This window comes from Calliopsis andreniformis, chromosome 9 (assembly GCF_051401765.1).
Source record: "Calliopsis andreniformis isolate RMS-2024a chromosome 9, iyCalAndr_principal, whole genome shotgun sequence".
In the NCBI taxonomy this organism is placed as follows: domain Eukaryota; kingdom Metazoa; phylum Arthropoda; class Insecta; order Hymenoptera; family Andrenidae; genus Calliopsis; species Calliopsis andreniformis.
The window spans coordinates 14057922-14080782 of record NC_135070.1 but is presented as its reverse complement, the minus strand read 5'-3'; the positions used below and the strand labels follow the sequence as shown (position 1 = coordinate 14080782).

Below are 22861 nucleotides of genomic sequence, written 5' to 3'. Positions count from 1 at the left end.
CCGCTTGCCGCCACCGGACGCCGGATGCCGAGGACGCCTGCGCCCTTTGCCGACGCTGCCACGAGCCGCGAGATTTCGCGTAATCGCCGTGACGCGCCAGTCTACTCCACGATCATTTCACAAACGGATGTGCCGCTCGGCGCACGGACCTCCGACGAACCCCTGCGGCTCGAGCTGCCTTCGACGCTCCTTTGCAGGCGGCCCACGCGAGGTTCACTGTTTTCGGTCGGGATCGCGGTGATCTCTGTAGAGGGATGGGATTAGGATCGTCTGGGGGCGCCTTCAGATGAGGAGGTTTAGGGGGTTACGAGGTCGGGGATCGAGGGATGGGACGGGAGACTGTTGTGATTGGAAGTCTCGAACACTTTGAAGACCTTCGCATGGTAACTTGACGCGCTTGATGGGAAGGGGATCAAATTGACTGGGAAGAGGTTTCGAGGTAATTTAATGATTAATTGGAAATGGGTAAGGGGCGTATAGAAGTGAGATATTGTTAACTGTAATATGTGGAGGGTATTTTAGGACTGGTGGTTGTATGAAGAAAATGAGAAATAGAATTTTTTGAGTTTATGCCCCGCTGTTCGTACAATTGAATTTCAGTTTTTATTGAGTATGCGTGCAGCAAAGTTTTAAGCACTTGAGGAGTACTCAACGTGAACGGGACGCTTCTATATTATATTATAGTAGATGTGTAGCGTCAGTGGTCAGACTGTGAGTGTTACCCTTACCTCGCGTATTTATTAAGCGCCAAAGACTGGATACTCCCAGTCGAATTATATCCAGAGGGAATAGAAGTCGCTCTCACATGTAAGATCGTTCAAACAAGGCGTGAAAGCGATGGAATTAACATTCAAGGTTTATTTAGACTTCCAACTTGATTAAATTTGAATTTATCTCAAAATCAAAATTGCCTCCTTCACGAATTTTTTAGTTTAATATATTAATGTTCAATCGTGGATATTTCTTTTTAACCCTCGTTCCATATTGATGAGAATTACTAGAAATATTTGAATAAACACATAATAGAGTGTCAGCGTGGCCTAGTCTTAGCTAGTAGCATGGATGAATTTTTAAATGGCGCTGCTTGAAGCAAAACGCTTCCGTAGACACCGATGGGGATTCGCAAAGTAGTATAATCATGGGATTATGGTTAAAGGCAGGCTCCTGGTAACGAGCAAGGGTTAGTTTCGTTCCAGCCCCACACGGATGCAGATAATGGAATCGTAATGCTATCATGCTGATCGATGATAATTCTGCACCGTTCGATGGAAAGCTTGTGGTCTGCGAAGTATAATGAGCGTACGAGAAACAGTAAGCTTCTGTGATTAACAAGCTTGACACAGTGCTGCTTTCGATGCGATGGTAATTTTGCGTTTGATCGCAGAAATCGTATAGCCTGCCATATAATCTCCCTATAATGAGAACTATTTCCGCTTTGTGTACCATTCCTCCTGCAATATAATGGCGATCATTATACACCCGCTATTTGAAGAATAAATTACCGCCAAAGATGATAAGTGGAAAACCGTGTTTAGTTACGTCGATTATACCATTCACACTCCACTCACTTTATGGAGAGTAGATTGATTCGACCAGTTGGAACCAATGAGCAAATGTTGTTTCTGCATTTGCTTCGTTTCCGCAATACTGACTTGAACACAGAGTGCACAGAATATGTATGATGCACGATAAGTTCGATGAATTTTAAATTCAGTCTTACCAAGTCTTTCTTAAAAAATTACTTCTTATAGTAGGTAATAATTCTAAAGAGAATTTTTAATATTTTCAAATTTTAATGAAAGCGAAAAAGCTATGCCAAAATTATGAGTATAATTAAAAAGTTAACCATTAAAGTTAATGGAAGTGGGGACGAATATTATTTCGAACCTCATTATAACAAAATAGTGCTTTATGTAGCTCATTCTAGCAAAAGCTCCGTGCACCGAATTAAGTGCTTTTTATTAACAGATTTACTTTAACCATTCACAACTGGTAATAAATTTTGCTTTTTGAAGCATTGTAGCAAGCAACGCAAAAACGAAGGAAATTAAAATATCAACAGGCAGTGCTGTACATAACGAAAACTGTACCCTGTATATTTGGTCTTGGTAACCTGATTTCACGTTCCCACGAGCGTAACAGCAGCCGATTGAAATATTTAACGATTGATGCAATTTTATACTTCGCATGATCACATTGCTTTTGTTTATTTTTTGTATTCCCATGAAGCATCGTTCGCGCACGTTTCTGACCCATTTATCATTTTAATGTTACCTCCACGCAGAATGGGAAACAATTGGCAATCGTACGAAATCAAACAAAAATTAAAAGTTCGACCCCTGGACAATGTGCTGGACCGTGTGGCAGGATTATGTTTACGATCCAATCATATCGATTCTGTCATCGATCGGCAGGAAGATTTACGTTCTCTGGTTATACCATTAGCCACGGTGTAGAGACGATTACGGCCGTTTCGAATTGCCAGCCATAAAACGAACTTTTGCTTTAATCTGACATAACGTCGCGGAGTGCTGAACGAGATCGGTCCATCATCGCTCCACAAATGAGGAATAGAGTTTGTTTGATTACTACGCGAAGGAAAAGTTTGTCAACGCCACGATGCACGCGAACGATGTTTCTCCGTGCATCTAAAGTACTTTTTGATGCTCTCAACTTTTAACGTCAAAGGGGAAAGTTTCTCAAATAAACGTTTTATAATTTTTTCCCTCTTTTCTATGGAAAATATCAGGTGTGTAGCGCTTTGTAGCGATACAACGCTATTGTTAAAGGAGCGAGTGACGAAATCGATAATGTCCTTCAATGGTCTGCAGGAAAATTAAGAGTCCATGCACGTATTGAATAAATGCTTTTAATATTAGTAGTAGAAAGAGCTAAGTGTAAAATAAATGTGACCAGAAAATTCATTTATTTAACGAGTAAGAAGTTAAATCAGATCAATTAAATCAGATTGACGTTGCGTGTTTCTTTGAGCTGTTGAATGCCAGTAAAGGAAGTCTAGACGAGTCATACTTATCAGATTCATTTTGGAAATTACACATGCTATTTTTTCCTGATTTCATAGGCACTTTATAGTTAGCTTTATTTGATATTAGACAGGGACTATACATATTGACAAAGAAGCGTTATCTCTGTTAGATAATAATGTTTAATATGACAATAAAGAAATGTTTCATTCACGTTGTCATAATTCCTTATCTGTCATCATACAGATAGATATAGTATCTTATGAAAATAAAATATTTTCACTTTAAAACTTTTGGTAGAAATATTAAATGTGAAGTATACTAAACGAAATTTTCCATTTAAGAGAACAGTAAAACAAAACTTTCGTAATACTCTGTACATTAAAATTCTATTAAATCTTGCTAAGCAGATTCAATTTTCTATTTTCAATGTAAAAAGAGAATATACCTACTTCGTTGCATATATCAAGCATGTTCAGCCAATGCGCAGACTTAAGGTCACAGTGGAAAGCCACTTTAAATATTAGACGTTCCCATCTTTCTGCTCGTCGCAGACGCTCTGCAAAGTTTATTACGAGCTGTAATCCCTTTTCCCTTTTACGACGAAGTTCGCCTAACGGAGAACGATGAACGCCGTTTAAGCCGACAAAGCTCCATATCGCGGAATGGTTTTAAGCGGAAAATTAGCTTTCTTAACGATCCAGTGTTTAACAAAGCTGCGAGCATATGCAGGGCCGTACAAAATCCAGCAGAATTAAACAACTGCGATGAAACATTATGCGGGTTTGCTGACAGTGTTACGAGGATCCGCATAACAACAGATTACTATTCGGAAAAATTTACCTACATAAAATAAAACGCAGAGGTACAAACGTCAAAAACAATTCATACAATTTGAGATATACTAGGTGGAAAAATAATTTAACAACAAAAGAAGGTAGGAAAGCAAAGGGGAGAAAATATAAAATATTTACCAAAATTTAGATAGTAACTTGACAGAGAATATACACAGAAAGAGTTCAAGTTAAGCAAGGAATCCTGTAGTGAATATTCATAGCAACACCGATTAACAGATCATATAATTAGCCACCACATTTGCAAGCTTTAGCAGAGAACGTGTGGTCAGTTAAGTGTTAATTGCCAATTTCTACTACAACATATTCCAGGAGGACACACAGTGTACAATAATAAAGGAGAGGGGATTATAGTGAACAGAGGACATAGTGGAATTCGAAATTCTAGGGAAATTACAGCCTGTTAATCTAGGAGCTGAGAATATCATAACCTTGTTAATCGCATAGGATTCGCCTTAACATTCTGAAAACATAAGACCTCATACTTTCACAAATGATAAAATATTAAAAATGATCTTTTATCGATAGACACATAAGAATATAAAAACCTCAGTCGCATTTCTTTCTCTTTTATTATAAATTACATCAAAAATTCACTACCCTGAATGTTAGGAGTACAATAATCCGTCGAAAATCTTCTGAAAACGACGACCTTACTCAGTAAGTAGACAAGAAGAAGAATGTACAAGATCTCCACTCCGTTCATCAGGTTCGTTTCTAGCAGCTCTCCCGCAAAAAGTTAGCTCTACCTCAGCTATTGATTGACCTTGGTCCCTCTAGCCTTCCTCACGAACTCTGGCACGTTTCAGACACTTTACGACACGTTCGCAAATCGTGGAGTCGGAAATAAGGGCAACCTCTTTCTTGGCTCCACTCCAAGGTCCTTTATCACAGATCGTGGTGCAGGTACAAACGACAATCCTCCAGAAACATTCCATGTTCCTGTTCTCCCTCGGCAGCTAACAATTCGGCGGGTTATCGGTTAGGAGGTCCTTAGCCTCCTCTATTATCTCACCGATGCGCGTCAGATAGGCTTTCACGATGCGGCATTGGCTCAGCACTAAATCCCTTCGTCGGTCACCGTACAAAACGTACTCCAACTGATCGGGACAATCCACGAAGTACCGATCGGCTGCCTCTTTGGTCAGCAGCATAATCTGCATGTTCGTAATAGAATAGACCATCGCTATCGGAATGATCTCTTCACAGGATTCGACGAATTCCGCCAGCGGTATACACTTCTCGAGATCGAGACCCTCCGAGGCCAGCTCCTGTCGCATCGCTTCACGGTAGATTCGAACGAACGAGTCGAAGCATCGACGTCTGGTCGCGCGATCGGTCATCAAGTAGATGCAGAAGACGAAGTCGACGGCTGGCGGACTGTACCGTAGGAACTGAAAGTCCACCAGGTAGCAACCGATCGGCTTACCGTTCGAGTCCCTTTTGAACATGATATTATTCGCCCAAGTATCCCGATGGCACATCACGTTTCTGTATTTCTCAAACGACTGGAGCAGCTTCGGTAGATTGCGCATCCAATTGGTCAGACGACTCTTCACCGAGGCCTTCTCATGCTCGGGTATACTCTCCAGGAGATCGACCAACGTGGCGGCGCCAGTGGTACAGGAGGAGAGATACTTTCTCGCCATCTCTTCTTCTTCGACGAAAGCCACTTCCTTCAGCAGGTGTCCATAGAGGTCGAGTATCGTCTGACCAGTGCTACGACGAAGCTTCTCGTCCTGGATTAGGGACCTCGAGTGGAGCTGCGCGAACGCTTTTAACATACAGACGCAATGCTCCTCATCAAGGGGCACGTATTTGTCTGGGGTAGTGTAGCCCTCTTCTTTAGCGTCCTCCAACACCATTATGACGTTGTTCTTGCCGTAATAGAAATCTGGTAACCACTTAGGACCGTGTCCTCTCCCTATGCTCGGCAGCACTTTGCTATAGACTTCTATCTCCTTGTTGAACGTATTCGTGCGAAGGATAAAGTTACTCTGCGGACTGCTACTCGGTGGTAGGGTTTTCGCAAAGAATTTCAGGTCCCTCGATTTGTCGTCGCTCCTCACTGTGACACTGAGCGTGTAGTACGAGCCCAAGTAGCCATTCACCTCCCCTAGACTGTCCAAGCTCCATCTCAAGATACGAAAATTGCTCGAGCGAAGTTTCCGTTCGACGATCTTAACGACGTCGGCATCGAGCAATGGTGCCGTTGGTTTGTCAGTCCTAGGGCAGGCCTGCGACTTAGAATCAATCAAACAGGATGCTGGATCGGCTGCACTGATTGTCGCCATACTGAAAACGTTCGTTGCATCTACCTGGCGAAATACTAGATTTATATACGATCCAGCTCGCACGTCCTGCGTCTCGCGATCGTAAATAAGCATTTCGTTCTGTTTGAGGTGACGCTCGGGAATGATTCTTCGGCAAACAGAGCTTCCGCTATCGGTGCCCTGAAAGGCAGAGAGAGAGGGCAGGCAGATACGGGGAGCAAAGGTAGGGTGTCGGGTGCTAGTAAATGATTCAATAGAGCATCCAGCTTCGACAAACATCCAGGTTGTGTAGTAATTTATACATACCGTAAATCTGTCGGATATACTTTCTAGATGTGATGAGAAAACGAAGCGCGTGATTTATGCCGTTTCAAGGGGAGGGAAAAAAACGAGACGGTGGTGGTGCTGTAGTGCGCCTGCGTGGATGTGAAATTTACTGGCGTGCCGAGGGCCAGCACACGCGATCGACTCTGGAAAAATGCGGCAACGAGTGGCCCGAAGTTTTGCGGTCGAGAAGCATGCAGCCCTGCCGAATCGGCGAGATACTATGACCGAAACTTTTTCCGATGTCGATTGTTTGATTTAGGAACAACCACTTGATTTCCCTGGGAAAAATCTAGTTCGAGGTTCCACGCAGATAAGTCGTCGCTCTTGTGTAACCACAGTTGCGTAAAGTTTAGTGATGGATTCGTGGATGCTTTCGGGAAGCGGTGCAAAAACATTCATTCAGATAATGTCGATGTAATTCTGTACCAACCAACGCGTCCTTATCGCAGCATCATAAAATCTCATGTCAGGATTCTGTATACTCTGCATATTTTTTCTGTAAACATTCAAGTTTTCATAGAAGTTAGCGTCTTGGGAATTTCATTAGTATCTATTGCATATACAATAGTTATTCACAGCATGTACTGAAACTTTATCAACCTGCATTTTTTCACCCTTAACTATTTTCACGATGATTACTATAAAAAACTCTCCAATAAAAATTATTAGTCTTATTCATTCTCAGATTTTTTGCTCTTATTAGCGTCTAAAACAGAGTATTTCTTTAAAACAAGGTAGTTTATAATAATTAACAGAAAATTAACCACTTATTTGATACTCTCGTGGATGAATATTAATTATTAAATTAGGTAACATAAATACAGCAGTTCCATTATTATAACTAAGGGTTCATTTTCGTGCTAAGTTTATTGTTTACTTTTCCATGCACAAGATGCAATTAAAATCGTGGGTAGTAAAGAGTTTGGGGTTGAACGCTGCGACGAAGGCTCTATCAGCGATAATTATGCTGCATTATACATACATCAAGCTATATTAGCGAGTTCGCCATCCTTCGTGAATACAGGATGCAGTTAATCGAATTGTATTTGATACCGCGAGGTAACGAAGCTGAAGAGAAGGTGGTATGTAGAGTATGACCTCATTAATATACTCCACTGAAGAAGTTAGACACGTTCTTCGTGCGCACAAATAAATTTCAGCAGCTACGAGGCCCTCGAAGTTTCTTTGGAATTGTTTTATAGCACCCCATGGACTTTAACGCTTTCTCTCTTCTCTCTCTCTTTCTTCCTCTTCAGGATTACGCGCTCATTGCTCTACTCGCTTCACGCTTCCCTATTCTTGACTTACAGTTATCCATGACCACGTTCCACTTCGTAGAAATTCAAGTGATCGATCAGCGGTAAATTGGATTTTATTAGAGAAAAATGTACCACTTATTTTATCGTCAAAATCATACGGAAGACACGGTCTTCCTTAATTAACAATTAATAAATGCAAATTATTTGAATTTCATGTTAAAATTTCTGCTTCTTCAATTATTTTTTTCTGTTTTATTCTAATGAAAAATACTCAAAAAGTTGTGACAAATTTTAGAGTACCTATTATTTAATTCGAATCCAACTATTCGAATGACTAACCCCAGTAATTTGCACTATGAAACGCTATATACAACAGTAGCTATGAGTTGAAACTTATAAAGTGGTAAATAGTTTGTTTTTTAGAGCAGTCATCAACTACACACGTTCACGTATTCTCATTACGGCAATTCGCACTGGAAGTCTGACTTTTTCGAGTAATAAGTACACTTCGTGGAGGCTCCGTTCGACTGTCATACAACAAAATTTCTAGCTGAGAGACGACCTTTTAATTGCTCGTTTCGTCATGTAGCCAGCAACAGACCAACGGTGCTGGCAGTTACCGAGCAGAGCGCTTCTTTTTTCCGCGTCGAGGCGTACGGACCGAAACAGAATTCTGATTAATTGACGTGGTTTTAATTAAACTTTTAATTAACGGATCCAGAGCAAACAACGATTCGGGACTAGATGTTACCGAACGTGACCCTGGACGATTAACTACGGACAATAGAAAAGAAAAGCGCAACGTTACGCAATAAGACGGGTGCAAGGGTTGCATTCACGCTCTTAAGCTTGCATCAAAATCCCCAGTGATTAGCGACCAGCTTTTCGTTTCCCACGCGCAGTCCTCGTCACTGTCTCTTTTAAATCCATAACGGTAACGCTTCTGGAAAAAATGAGGATGAAGTAACTTGTACAAAAAGCGGGTTAACCCTCTTCTTTCATTTAAAAATGACGGGAAAATACCTCGCAATATTTTACTTATAAATAGCGCTTGCCAGTTTGAATCAAATAACTGACATATTTTTACATAAAATGGAATTTATTCTTTCAAAAATGTATTTTAATTTGAGGAAAAATTATATGAATCTACATGGCTACTATAATTTTATAAAACAACGAATTTCACAGTTCCTATCTCCAAATATGTGTATTATTCGCGTATGAATAAAATGCATTTAAAATAATTTAATAAATAACCAATATCAGCGTATTTCAACCAAAATATGAGACATATATTTTGATCAAACTTGCTAAACATCCATAATTGAATTTCACGTAGGTACATTTCTCTTATGTACAGTAATTTGACTCATATATTTTTCTAAGTAGGTATAGCAGTGCAGTTACGGTACACTCAGTATATACCATGGATTATATAAAGCGACCACGATTGCTATCGATACTTTTCGTAAGACCTTTGAGTTTCAGCGATCTCCCGATACTCCGCACGAAACTTGAAGCCAACTTGCTGCACCGAAACACGGAGCTATATACCGTGTATGCATCGACGTATACGGGCAACACGTGCCTCTTTTCGCGGTGTTTCTACCCTCGTATTCGGAAGTAGCAATCCCAGTATCAACCGCCCTACCGAGCTACGATGGCAGAAACAGAAATGCCCGGGAATACGATCGACCCTGTCGTACCTTTGAAGATAGTGGATAAAATTGTTTGCAGCGTTTGCAAGTAATATTCAAGTCGATACTTAACGTTCTACCATCGAACGAAATCGCAGTCGCAGCAAATTACAGTTTCTTCAATTTGATATCCGTTGGAAAGGATGTGTCTCTATAGCAACGAATTAATACTTCAAATGAATCTTACTTAACTAATGAATGCTCGCCAAAACGGTGCAGTCTTATTAATATACGTCTCTGAGAAAATTTCTTCAGACGCGAAACGTATCAAGGATAAATAGCGAAGTGCGGAATTCTGAGTTCGTTCGATGAAAGTTCGGTGCACCGAGGTAGAGTCTTCGGTTGGATACTTCGAAACCTGTATGCACATCTATAACATTTCCGTGAGCACAAACTTGCTCGCTGGTTTGGCCAACAACGTAGTCTGCGTATCTGAATCTGAACCTGACTCGCTAGGGAACTTTGGTAACCAGAAAATTCGAATTTTTTTCTTAAACTTCGCTGGTGCCTGGAGAAGTTCGATACAAGCATCGAGCAATTTTCTTTATCGGTTGGGGGCGGAGGCACCCCTTAGAGGATAATGTTTTCCTGTATCCTCATACATCATAAAGACTATAAAAGGTGCAAAAAAGTTATTAGAGTAGAAGCTTTTTATAGAAAATGTAATTTCTTTATTAAAACAGGGAGACTTTTTCATAAATCGGAGAAATATTTTACAATTATCTGGTTGGTATAAAAACTTTGTAAACAGAGGAAGAACTATTTTACGCTTTCGTGGAGAGAAACTGACCGTAAAATTTTTAAGATTTGTAATATAAAGGGAAACTGGTTTAAAGCTGAATAAAGTCACAAAATTTTAGAGCTGGCGCCGCTCCGAAACTCAATTTTTAAGGACAAAAATAAGAACGCGTGTATACTACTTTTGTACACGATATCATCTTTGTAAACTTTCCTTAAGTTATCAGATATTTTCAGAAGCAATCATTGCAAACAATGTTAGAAGCCCTTAAATATTTTCTTCAACTCCAAAATTGTTTAAAATAATAAATTCCAATAAGTATTCAACGTAAGTACAGAAGGAAAATCATTGATAATGAAAAGAATGACTGAAGCGTCAAGATCGTGCCACGATCCTTAACACTTCACAAATTCTTCAAGGTAACCCAAACTTTACGCCCAAAATCGTGCCACTGATAGATATTTGTTTACATTGTCTGAGTACTAAATAGCAAGGCAGCTACCGCGATCGATGTCCTTTTGTCACCCTGTCAGTATTATTCCAACCATGGAAGTGTGAAGTACTATCTCGAAAAACATTTCCTATTATGTGTTGTGTTTACTAAATAATATGTGCTGTGCGTTATAAAATTGTATACTGTTACATAAACTGTTGCTAGTGTCAGTAGTGTATAAATATAATACGTTCTCGTGTTTTTATATGCAAGTGCGTGCACCTAACGTGGAGTGTAATCAACTGTAGTGAAGAACATCCCCCAGGGGTTGAGACGTGTCTCCACTATCCCACCTGGAGCACATATCCTCGACACGGGAACTGGCGATCCCGGGGTACCCAAGCTCATCAGCGCTGAGACCTTGCGGACGGCTTAACTGGGAGCACTTTGTGAGTGCGACACCTCCTCCTAACCTATCATCTACCGAGTATCTTCCGCTAGAGGTAAGGGTTAAGATTATCCTTCTTCTCCTGTCTGAGACAGTGAATCACCCTGACAGTGACATTGCCTTACTCTTATTCATTTTTACACGATCACCCGTTGTCCAATGACACTATCTATCTCTTTAAACAAGCGAGGGTGGTTCACTTCGATTATCTTAAGAATTTATGAACATTCTCTATTTTCGGTTAGAATGTTAAAATGAAGAGCATATTATTATAAATTTAAATGACGCGATATTGGTCCATCCTTAAGGCCAATGCATTTACGCGGTATTTTGATGCACGATTTCATTGTGATTATATATTTTTCTTTAGTTTTACAATTAGAAATAACGAAGACAGGCGTATGATATTAATTAGATCGTGAATCAAAATGTTGCTAGTGTGCATCAGGCCTTAGACGAATTCGAGAAACGTGTCATCGACACGATGCGATGAAATCGTGTAGGGCGTGGACCTTTTATGAATTACCACGTCATCCTCGGGGTTGTTACGCCCCGTGGGAAGTTATTCCAAGCATAAGCTCGCTGCTATTTACCTGATCTATCTCCCCTCGTTGAGGGGGCGCGATCAACCAGCCTGGTTTACCCCGAACGCTGTGTCAACCACCCGTAGTTTGGCGCGAAAATGAAAAAATCGGCCCATCGACTGCCTCGTTCCCGGAATGATTTAACTTCTCTACGCAAACACCGTTCCGCAGACGGTGAGCAATTTTTTTAATCGAACTGATATATGGCGTGAATTAAACGTAAACGACCGTGCCCGGGTCCCCTGGGACTATATCCGTCGGTTATTTGCATTTGTTGTTGCTCGTAATATGTAAAATATGGTAATTAGTATTGCACTTGACGCTGTTACAAAAAACCATTCGTCATACGTTGATGCGTATAAATTATCGATGTTTATGTACGACCGTCGACGTTAAAATGAATGCCTCTGAATTATTTATTAGAATTGAGTTTTTATGGATTTGGCGTTGATGGTATGTATAATATATGGTTCCGATTGCACGCGAGATTATTGAAAGGTGGTAATTTCCAATTACGGAGGTAGCATTGACCGGAAGATCAGATTTACGAGCTTCCTTCAGATAGTGATCGTTAGATTGTGAGTTTATAGTGGAGAATTCCTTGCAGATTATTTTGTGATACGCTATCTCTGTCACGCATATTTTCTTTCATTTCGTCTTCCTCCACTTCGATGCAAATTTTGCCTCTTCGTCGTAAAAAGGTGTACGGTCTTTTGGAAATTTCTGATTTCCTCTATGTTTCATGCCAGACGTCGTGTAATCATCGTCGTAAATTTTGAGATTTATCAGTCAGTGATGAATGTATTCCTAATTGTTTAGATACAGATGCAACTGGAACTTACACCAATCTGTAAACCCTAGAGATTAATTAACTGTACCTGTTCATTCTATAACACTAGATCTTCTTAAACAAATAAATCTATATTGATGTTCTCTACAAATATCTTGTTAAGAAGCTAATCATAATGACTCTGGGAAATTACAATGCTTCTTACACATGAAATTCTGATGGTATTTACAATTCTACTAATCGCCAGATGGTGATGCACTTAATTCTTACTTACCCTCAAAAGAAAATGTCGAGTGGTCACAATCCTACCATCGCAGTACTTTGGGTTCAAACAAACATTTGTTCTTTCAAACCAAACATTTTCATCCTTCATATTTCGTCCGAAAACAACAAAAGTATGAAAACAGCCAAGACAAATAAGATGTCCTTCCTTGTTGACGACAAACTACCTTAGTTTCAATTCTGCACCCATTTCTCCAATAAAATATGTTCGTACCGATAAATACAGATATCATTTGAACAACCACCATTTCGTTTTTCTTCAACTTATTGCTCTTCATCTTGTTGCTCTAGTCTCAGAAAACATGGTAAAAGTTTCCAAGAAATTTCCACTAAAATTACACTACTTTTATTTTATTCTCAAGCGGCTTCTAAAGGACATTTCACGCAAACTTAATACATTTGCAAGACTCGATATTGCAAACTGTATATAAAACGTAGAATTTCGCCTTTCATTCTTTCTTGTTATTCTTGACCCCAGACAATACGATTGGAAGAAGGCTAAAAGAGAAGTGGTCCTAACAGACACTGACTTCCCGTTCGTCCTCGTCCTCTCTGATTAGGCTGGGGCCGTATCGGCTATAGAACTCTCGCATTTTGCTCGACCGATTGAATTTCTTCTCGGGAACGTCCACTTGGACCCTGTTCGGTCGACCGTACCAGTGATTAGAAGTCATCGGGATCTTGAGACCCTTGTTCTCCTTGGCGATCTCGAGCCAGTAAAGGTTTGGCTTGGTGCGATCGCATCGTGGCTTGCCGGGGTCGTAACCCTCGTGGCTGTGAAGACGCTTATACGCTGATTCCGTGCTGTCCTTTTTACGATTGTTAAAGTACGTGATCGAGTGACGCGGGGCGAACGGTTCCAACTGAAATCAATGTTGTTTCCGAGTGTGCAGGGCGTTTCTAAATTAAACAATTGGTCTGCGTCAGTATACCGTAATATAAATAAAATTAATTTGGGAATGTTAGGTGAGATTCAAAAATACTTTCTTGAAAGATAAAAGGTGCTGGTAATTATGAAAATGGACGATGTCACTGAGTAAAAAGTCAAGAAAAGTTGATTAATTTATGTTAAAAGATAAATGATAAATTTTTTCTATATAACTCAGTACTTTGTCCACTCACTGTGTTGAAATTCTGTGAAAATTCTATATACACAGGCTACAATTTATTATATTCTTAACTAATTACCTAAGAGGTTAATATACGATCTTTTATCGAGAAAGCTCAGTGTAACGATTAGACTCAGAGCTGCACAGAATCAACTTACCATCACGAGAAACAAAAATTTCATTTTTCATGCATTATGGATCGCTGTGGTAGTCGGGAAATTATTTCCCCGCGACTCACGATGTGGTATCGTTTATACGAACGAACGAGCTTCAGAATGGAACATTCAACGAACTTGCGCTTGCCATTAATTATTGAACACTTCGTATTCACTTGAAAGTTTCTCTTACCACAGGATAGTCTCTAGCTGCTCTCAAAATATACTCCTCCCTCGCTCGCATCTGGACCCAAGGAATAATAAACTCCGTCCGATACATCTTCTTATCTTTATTATCCTTATCATGAGAGGTGATTTACAATCGCGCGAATTAACAGCGAATTTTTGAGAACTTGGCGGCAACGAGAGCTGTTTCGAGAGACGTCATCCTATGAAACGATTCTAGGACATATCATGTCGCGAAAAATAAAAGACATTCGGTATTAGAGAAATGCAGGTCATCGAGTCTTCGAGTGTTTTAAAACGAGTTTCAAATATAAAAATCATTATCATTATCAAATAAAAACTTTCGATTTGTGAATAAAAAATTCTTCATCGTGATAATGCCAGACTACGCGCAGCTTTAATAATTCAACTGGAATTAACCGAATTAGAGTGGGAAATTCTGAGTCATCTAGTATATTCAATTGAGCCTGACCTCCTCTAATTATCTATTTTATTCCTCGTGTACCTTCCCAGATTTAATAATGAAAATATTGTTAAAAGCACACAGTCATACAAAATAATAGTCATCGCCTTAATGACTAATGTGAAGAGTAACAAAGTACAGCAGAGTAGATCGGAGGAGGGACATGAAAAATCGTAGGACTTTTCAACTGAACTAGGAGATTATTTCTAATTATATTACCGCATAAATTATTTCAACCAATTTTCTAAACATTTCAAAACGGAGACGACCTTCTTACATAATTCTTTAGCGAACGCCACGACGCGCCATCTCACGAATTGTGCATCAAGTTCCCCGGGTATATCATTAGTTCGACAATTTTATGCCGTGCGGCGCTGCTTGTATAATTCTCTAATTTTCGCCGCGAAAAACATAATCGGAATTGAATTAATTAAGAGCACCGTTTAATTAATTTTGCTCGAAAGCATCCGATTGATCACAGTACCGTTTTCTCTAACGGTTTCACGATCCACAAGATATATTCGGTTAAAGCTTTAATCTAATTAACTTAGACAATTATTTCTTTTTTCTTCTATGCATTTATTCTGTCTTATCTCTGGAAGTTTTTCATATGTAAGCAAAAGAATTGAAATTCTAGAAATATTTGTGGAACCATGGCAATCGGTGCGTTAAGCTATAACAAAAATGTGGAGACCGAATATTTTAAATGAACATTACAAATTAGATATAGTTATAAATTGCAATTAACCGTTTTTTTATATTGATCACTTCCTATTCGTAAACATAATACTGAGCATCAATGTTGTGCGATGACCGAGACTCACGATTCATCGAGAACTCTGTCTCATGCATTCAACAGTGTTACAGCAAAAGGTAGAAATACTCCCGAGAGGGAACTTGTCTTTTTCATTCGTTCTCATTTCCGAGTAAAATGTCACCTGCAGTACCGTCACGAACAACAACATACAGAGTGGTCAAAAAGTAAAAACTTTAAATTTAAGAAATATATAATCTTACACTTATTCAAGGTAATCACAAATATTTTAATTACACGAATGGTCCTTTTCTTCATTATTTAGATGGTATATGTACTTGGAACAATACCAGTTAAGCATAATTTCATTTGATATTAGTTTAATATTCCCACTTCAACAGAAATGAGTCTTTTTTGCGATGAATTCGTAACATAAATAGTCATTAACACAATGTTAGAGCAAAACAGTTATAACAAGAGTTAACAGTACATGAACACTTTTTGATCACTGTACGTAGCTTCCTTTTAAACACTCTATACATTTTCTCGCGTCACTGTCAACGGTGTACCATTTTCAATCTGTCACGTTCGTTCCCTGACACTAAAAGAAGTCAACGACAATCATGATGTAGAAATGTTTACTCTGCTATACAAGGACTTATTTTGTTGCCATTTAAAAAAATTTTTTTTAAGCGTAACATTACATGAAGTTTATAGTCAGAAAAACGGAGCAAATAATTATTCTACTTAAAGAATATGACACTTTATTTTGGGAGATGAATCATAAATTCTTATGAGAGCATTCAAACTATAAATTAATATTTGAGTCAGGTTGGCTTATAAATATTGGTCGAATCCTGGTTAAACTACGCCAAAATTTGCGTAATTTTAATTTACATGGCGCAGCACTTCGTCGAGTTCGTTACGACATGCATCGTGTCGAGACGAGTCTAATCAAACCGAACCGAACGCGGTACGCGCTTAATTGTCTAATCAAATCAGTAGAAACGGACGTCGAGGATTGGCAGAATGTCTGACCTATGCACTAGTCACGTTTTACAATTTACCAAGAGAGCTCGTTCGCCAATCTCTGTAACAGTCCACATTGTACATACATCTCCAAATAAAAAAAGCAAAAGATATCGAAGCTTTCGTTAAAACCATCTTCTCCCCGCGCCTCATGGATCACATGGAATCATGAACAGTACAATTTATTCCAATCGGAATTACATTGGAAACACGAAATCGCGAAGAAAGAAGGAAGTCGTGCCAGCAAAAAGCCGATGATAGCGCACTCCACTTTCCAAGAGGCATTCAATAGAAATTACTTTCCGCCGTAAAAACACTCAGACGTGTTTTCTACGCAAATTGACCAATATTCCATCGCAAGACTCCCATCAAGGAAATAAAGGAAGAAGTAAACGAACGTAGATTCCCTCATTGTCGCGAGCGCGCTGTCTCGAATCGCGCGGAATGGTCGACTTCCATCGGCGAGCGGAAAAGTGGCGACAGGCAAAGAAAGCACGGGCAAAAGGGGGTCTGTCACCCAGAGCCTGGCCTTTTCGCGATTCCATCGGGAAGAGGTGTAGCCTCCTAATCTCGAGCGAGCCATCTCAGCTGAGTAACGAATCGGGAAGAGAGGCGTTTGGCCCAACTCGGTCCGTATTTCTACGTCGACGAAGAAATCGCGAGCAGGTCGGATATGGTATCGGTGATCCTGTAACTCTTCTCCCGGCTCGCTGAACGACACGGGAACGGTCTCTCGAAGCGGTCCAAGTAGAGGAGAAGAAAAAGGGAGATCGTGACGGAAAGACGGAGAGGAAAAGTCGCGGGATGGAGATGGAAAAGGATGAGAACGGGGGAGGAGGGGTGGACGAGGAGACGGAGGGGTGGCTGATAGAACGAATGCAGGGAAAGAGAACAGGAGAGGACATGAAGTGAAGTTGGTGGGAAGGGGGCCAACGGGAAGTGGGAGGTGGAGGTGGAGAAGGTTAAGACGGGGGGGAGTACGAGGGGGTATGTCATACGACACACAGGGCAGAGTTTAATCAGGTTCGACTAGTTAGTTGGCAGGTGCGAGCGTCGCGCGCGCGCAGGAAGGAGGACCGAGCGGCCTCCAAGAAGCACCGTGGCTCCTGCGCGCTGCTACTCTAGGCAAGAAACGCGGCTCCGTAGCCACCGGACACGCACAATGCCACGGACAAGAGGTCACCTTCGTCCCTTGCTCTCTTTTCTCCTTTACCTCACTATCCAACTCTTTATCTCCCGATTCAGAGTCCTCGTACGCATCGACGTTCTACGGCCGTGTTCTCACAGTCGTTAAATGGTTATAATTTTAACCGCTGTCTTTACCCGGAAATTTTTCTTCTCCCTCTCCTCTGCTTCTTCCCATTCCTCGAAGGGAACGTCGAGGGACGACGCGCGAACCTCGCGGAGGAGATAACGATGAATATGCTGCTGAAAACGAGCCGAGAGTTCAGATAATCTCTGTGATAGACTATCTACCTTTAACCTCTCGCAGATTCTAATGCGGAGGTTTCTGGCGAATATTATTTAGATAAGGTAATTTTCAGATCATGACTTGGGGTGAGTTGCGAATTTATGGGTGATGGGAAATATCCTTCCCAGGTCAATTTATGTGTTAGTAACATATTTATATCTTCTGAGGAGTGAGAGGGACGAAGAGTGAAAGAGGAATTTTCAGAACTAAGAATAATGACGAGTTTATAACTGAGAAATTGTAGAATAACCACTTTAGGATCGGGTGACAAAGCTCCATTCAATAATTGAGAAATTCCAGCAGACACAAAATAATTCCCTAAAAGTGTCCTAAATTTCCAATTCATTTATCGCCTCAAACACCACCCCGAGTTCCAACCTAAACCCAGCTTTAAAGAAAAAACAGAGGTTTCAGCGAAAAAAATCAAGAGAGACTACAGGATCTGCTTTCGCTCCAGAATCTCTTATTTTGCCAGACACTGCTCCCCGAAACCAGCATCCTCTCCAAATCCAAGCTCTCGCTCAGGGAACCCTTTTGTCAGCATAAAAGCAGACCAGAGACTCAGAGACAAAAGAAGCCAAAGAAGGCGGTAATTTGGCGCGCCTACTCGACTCCAACGACGCTATTAAAACGGCACACCTATACGATCTATTTCCAGGACGCGCGATAAACCGGACCACGGCGAAAAGTGTCAAAACGAAGCTCGGAATAGCGAATGGGCAGGCGTGGAGCATACCTGCTCTCGCCGACTGTACAAACGAAATGCAAATAAACCGTTCTTTTACTGTTATTCGAAACATGCCCCGTGTGTCTGGCGATTTTTACCGCAGTTAGGCCTGGCTGCGCCTATATTTACCGAGACATCGGTCGTCCTTTTTTTTTTCCCACGCGCGTCCAAGGCGTGACCCGCTCGCGATCGCATAGGGCATAGATACCGAGACGACGACGCTCTCCTCTCCGCCCCGATGTAACGAGCGATCGGCGTCGAATCGTCGAGCTGTTCGTGTTAATGGCGACGCGTCTCTTGTATACCGTTAAAGTCTTCCCCGATGCTCGGTGTACCTAATTAATGGCGCGTCCGTGGCGCGGATACCAGCACACCTACGGCGGATTCAGCGGATAGCGCTGGCTCACACATTCATTCTTAACATCCGTCTTGGTTGGTCGTTGCGCTATTACCATCGCGCGAGTTTCAGCTGTAAGTGGGCATATCTTCGGTCGAGGGTACGGAAGATCGCAGCCCCTGACAGCTGGCACGTGCTTTCTCTAAACAGTCTGTTCAGCGCGGATCAAGGTATAATTAGCTCTGACCGCTATCGCCGATCTAAACTCGTTCCTGTAATCGAGATATCCTGATGGCCGCCATACGCGATCAAGACGCGATCAATAAATTGACTGAGTCGATGGTGCTTAAGCTGAAATCTTGGGAATGGCGAATCACACTGTTCCTCGGTTTGTATTAGTCGCTCCCAGCGTGTGGATGCTCGTGGTGGCAGTCTGTTGACACTCAAGATGTCTCTGGGATTTTGGTGGTATATGCTCTGTGGCGATTATAGAGGTTGGTGAATGATTTGGGGAAGGGTTGTGTTTAGCGTTGAGAGGACTTTTTGATGACTTTAGAGGTTTCTTGAGGTGGATTGTTTTGGGGTGCTGATATTCGTAGAAGGTCGAATGGAGCATAAATGAATGGATGTCACTGATAATTAGGAGTAGGTATTATTGAAACTCATGAATAGCAATACCTAGTATGGTAGAATGTCGATTAATTGGCTTAAAACCAAAGTTGGAATTGGAGTTTATTTTATGCTGTATTTTATGGAACTCTGCTGCGTTTTATCATCAATATGGCTAATGGAAGCTTTGAATAGTCCGAAGAGCAGATTATGAATTATAAAAGTCTCATTTGTTGATTAATTTATTATATTTCTAATTATACTCCATACCACTGATTATACTTTCACAATAGGGAAACGAGAGAAGTTGGAATCACATTCTAATTACTTTGTTAATTACAAGACTCATCAAATTGAAATGACATAGTTCCAACTTCCAAGTGGTACAGTCTATTAACCAAGAATCTGGGATATAAAATCAAAATAATCACCTCAACTGCCTGTCGCAACATCCAAATTGCACGCTCATAAGTATTTTTTTTCCATCGAGTACAAATCTAGCAACGTGTGCTAGAAGCTATGAAACAAGCAAAAGAGTAAAAGGAAACGAAGAAGAAGCAGACCACTCTGTTAATGCGAAGTAATGGATGGAGCTAACTTGCGAGCTACACAAATAATAGGCTACCACTCAGACAACGACGTGTTTGCGAGCGCCAATTCATTCTTTTCTCTCCCTCTTTTGTCCCTCATTCTCGCATACCTCAATAACAGACCTCCACTACGGAATGGCTAATTCAACTTTACAGCGGAAACCATGGTTCGAGCCAACCAACGGGGTGGTTTAATATAATCGCAGTTACACCGAGTCGAATGACGTCCAGTCAATTCGGTACACTAGACCAGTCCATGAAGAAAGGATTTTTAATCTTCGACATGATCGTGGCACAAGCTCACGTTCAACATTAGATCCGTAACCAACGATTTCTTCCAGGTAGTGAACGCTTAGCAGCAGTAAGAGGTAAATGGAAATACGTGGAACCGCTGGAGAAACGCAAGGAGCGCAATTAAGATTTTTCTTCTGGAGAACACGTGAACCGAGGGGAGCTCAAGGATTCTTCGCTAGAATTATTGCCAGACCCCTCGAGCCTGTGCTTCGTAACAATATGACAATGCGAAGTGGTTACGCATGGCAATGCTAATATAACAGCAATGAATTATTAATACGACCAAAAATTTAAACATAGGTAGTTGTTTGGGTAACTGAAGGAACAAAATGTGTGAGAAAAATTTGGTTGATAGTTCAGAGGCTTCAATATTTCACAGTCATCACTTCTTCAAAGGGAATACTACGCCACACAGAACATACAAATTTAACAAATTTCTAAGGCTAAAATAATTTTATCACACTGTAGAAATATATATCTAATGTCGAGAAGGTGAAACACTGTAAATTGTGAATTATGACAGGAGAAACACTATACTATTTACTATGGAGAAAACCAAGAGAAAAGATAAGCTTCCTTAATCAAGGATAGATGTACCTTTAATCAAGAAGCACAATAGAAGAGTTCTCGCCATTGACCGAAGAAATAAACGGAAGTAAAGTAGGCATGTGACTACACGCTGACACTTTTGCTCGTCACTGTGTTTCGCGAATCCAGTTGAGATTGTCAGGAAGACGGAAAGTCGAGTATCCGGCTTCGCGCTATAATCGTAAATTTGCCAACCGTCACTATGTACCGAAGAGAGTGGGTCAAGAGCAATTCCGCGAGTCTAAAGGAAACGCTTTGAAAGCACTCTTTGCGCTATAGATGCGACACTGCGCTCACAATCACTTTTTTCGTCCTGTCTTGGAACCTCGAACTATGCTGGACAGATCTGTCGAGTGGCGATAAATCGAACGTCTATCCATTAGAAATATTGTTAGACGGGGAAACGATTCGAAAAGTGTTGCCCACGCTCTTGATAAGTAAATGCAAATATAAGTGGAAAATTTGAGATGGGAAAAATTACTCTCTCTTCGTTTGAAGGATCTTCTCAGAAACCTGGACTTGTCGATTGTCGCGCACTTTTGAAATAGCTGAGAATCCATAGATTGCCAATTGATAGCTGATGGATAACTTGCTTGAAATAACCTAACGCCAAGAAGTCTACGGAATTTATATCTGATAGAGCTGGATATAGGCATGGCTCTCTTCTACCTCTACCAACGTAATATCGATCAGTGCGTCTGACACGAACTGCAAATAAGTTCCTATCACTGAATCCTCTCTCAACCCCTCAGGCACCATGCAAATTTCTGTCTTCCTGTCGATGGTATATAGAATATCCTATCAGAATCCGAACATCGAAATATCTGTTCTGTTTCGAAGTGATACGGGAGAATATTTAAGATACATATATTTCAACAGTGAAACGTAGCGCAACAAAATTTTATCTAAGCTCTGTTTCAGAAATCCTCCTCAGAAAAAGTGATATTTCACGTTGCACGAGGGACACGTAATCATCTCTCTATCAATTCAATTGCCAGGGTAATTTCCACTAAACTAATCCGAATCGACGCGGCTGAACGACCTGCGAACGAGTTACGATCAACTCCCGTGACCCCCCTCTATCGATCACGAAACGAACTGGAGCGACAGACGGAACCATCCGAAACTGGGCGCGAATTGCGAGTCGTAGCAGTCAGGGTTACGTTATTCGTAGCAATGCGCCCGATTTACTGCGCTTCGTTCTACATACATGCTTGCCAAGAGCCACGACAAGTATAAAACACTTCTTACGTCCGGTTGTTCCTGATTCTTGATTTCGGTCGCCGCGACTACGATCACCGGTGCGTAGAGATCGTAGAATTCTAGATGCGCACGATGGAAAAGATTACGGCCACTAACTAATGGGAAGTGCTAAGTAAAGTCGTCCGCTCGAAACGAGAATCGGGCAATAAAATCGACCGAGTAAAAATCGCTACCCGAGCCACAGTGCACCTATCTTTCTTTCCTCGCGGCACTTCCTATCGCTTAGAATACCTTATGTATTTTTAACGAGTTTTTACTGATGCAAATGCGCTATTTAAATTGCGCGCTCATACCATTAAAACTGGACTGCTTTCTGTTTTATTCCAATATTACCTTTTCAATATCTTCTGTTTTAACAGGGAAGATGGGATGTTGTAACGTTGGTAGAGCACATGGTTGAAAAATTTTCGACTGAAATCCAATTTGACTTTTAAACGAGTAGACGATTGAAGCACCGTAGATCGCAATTACATTGAGAAAATTTATTATACTTTAAGTAAAAAATGGCACTTCACCGAAGAATAGAATTCTATAATTTTTAGAATTGGAAAGGTGTCTGAGTAGTAACATAGGATAGTTACTCAGCACACTAGTGTTTCCCCACGCTCAACTCGCA

The 22861-nt window shown here is 40.8% G+C and overlaps 3 protein-coding genes across 3 annotated transcripts in view; 1 reads left to right on the top strand and 2 right to left on the bottom strand.

Moving 5' to 3' along the window:
* Positions 1–371: 371 nt before the first annotated feature.
* Positions 372–22861, top strand: part of M (zona pellucida domain-containing protein miniature) — a 55226-nt gene continuing 32736 nt past the window's right edge. Inside the window, exons 1-2 of the mRNA XM_076384404.1 lie at positions 372–439; positions 10840–11069. The gene's annotated coding sequence lies outside the window, so the exon portion shown is untranslated. The remainder of the gene's footprint in view (positions 440–10839; positions 11070–22861) is intronic.
* On the bottom strand, positions 4798–6132 carry LOC143183415 (uncharacterized). Its single transcript, XM_076384936.1, has one exon. The coding sequence runs from the start codon at positions 6130–6132 to the stop codon at positions 4798–4800; it is 1335 nt and encodes a 444-aa protein (XP_076241051.1).
* LOC143183414 (uncharacterized) lies at positions 13186–14214 on the bottom strand. Its single transcript, XM_076384935.1, has 2 exons — positions 14128–14214; positions 13186–13533 (listed from the first exon to the last, which is right to left on the bottom strand). The coding sequence occupies exons 1-2, from the start codon at positions 14212–14214 to the stop codon at positions 13186–13188; spliced, it is 435 nt and encodes a 144-aa protein (XP_076241050.1).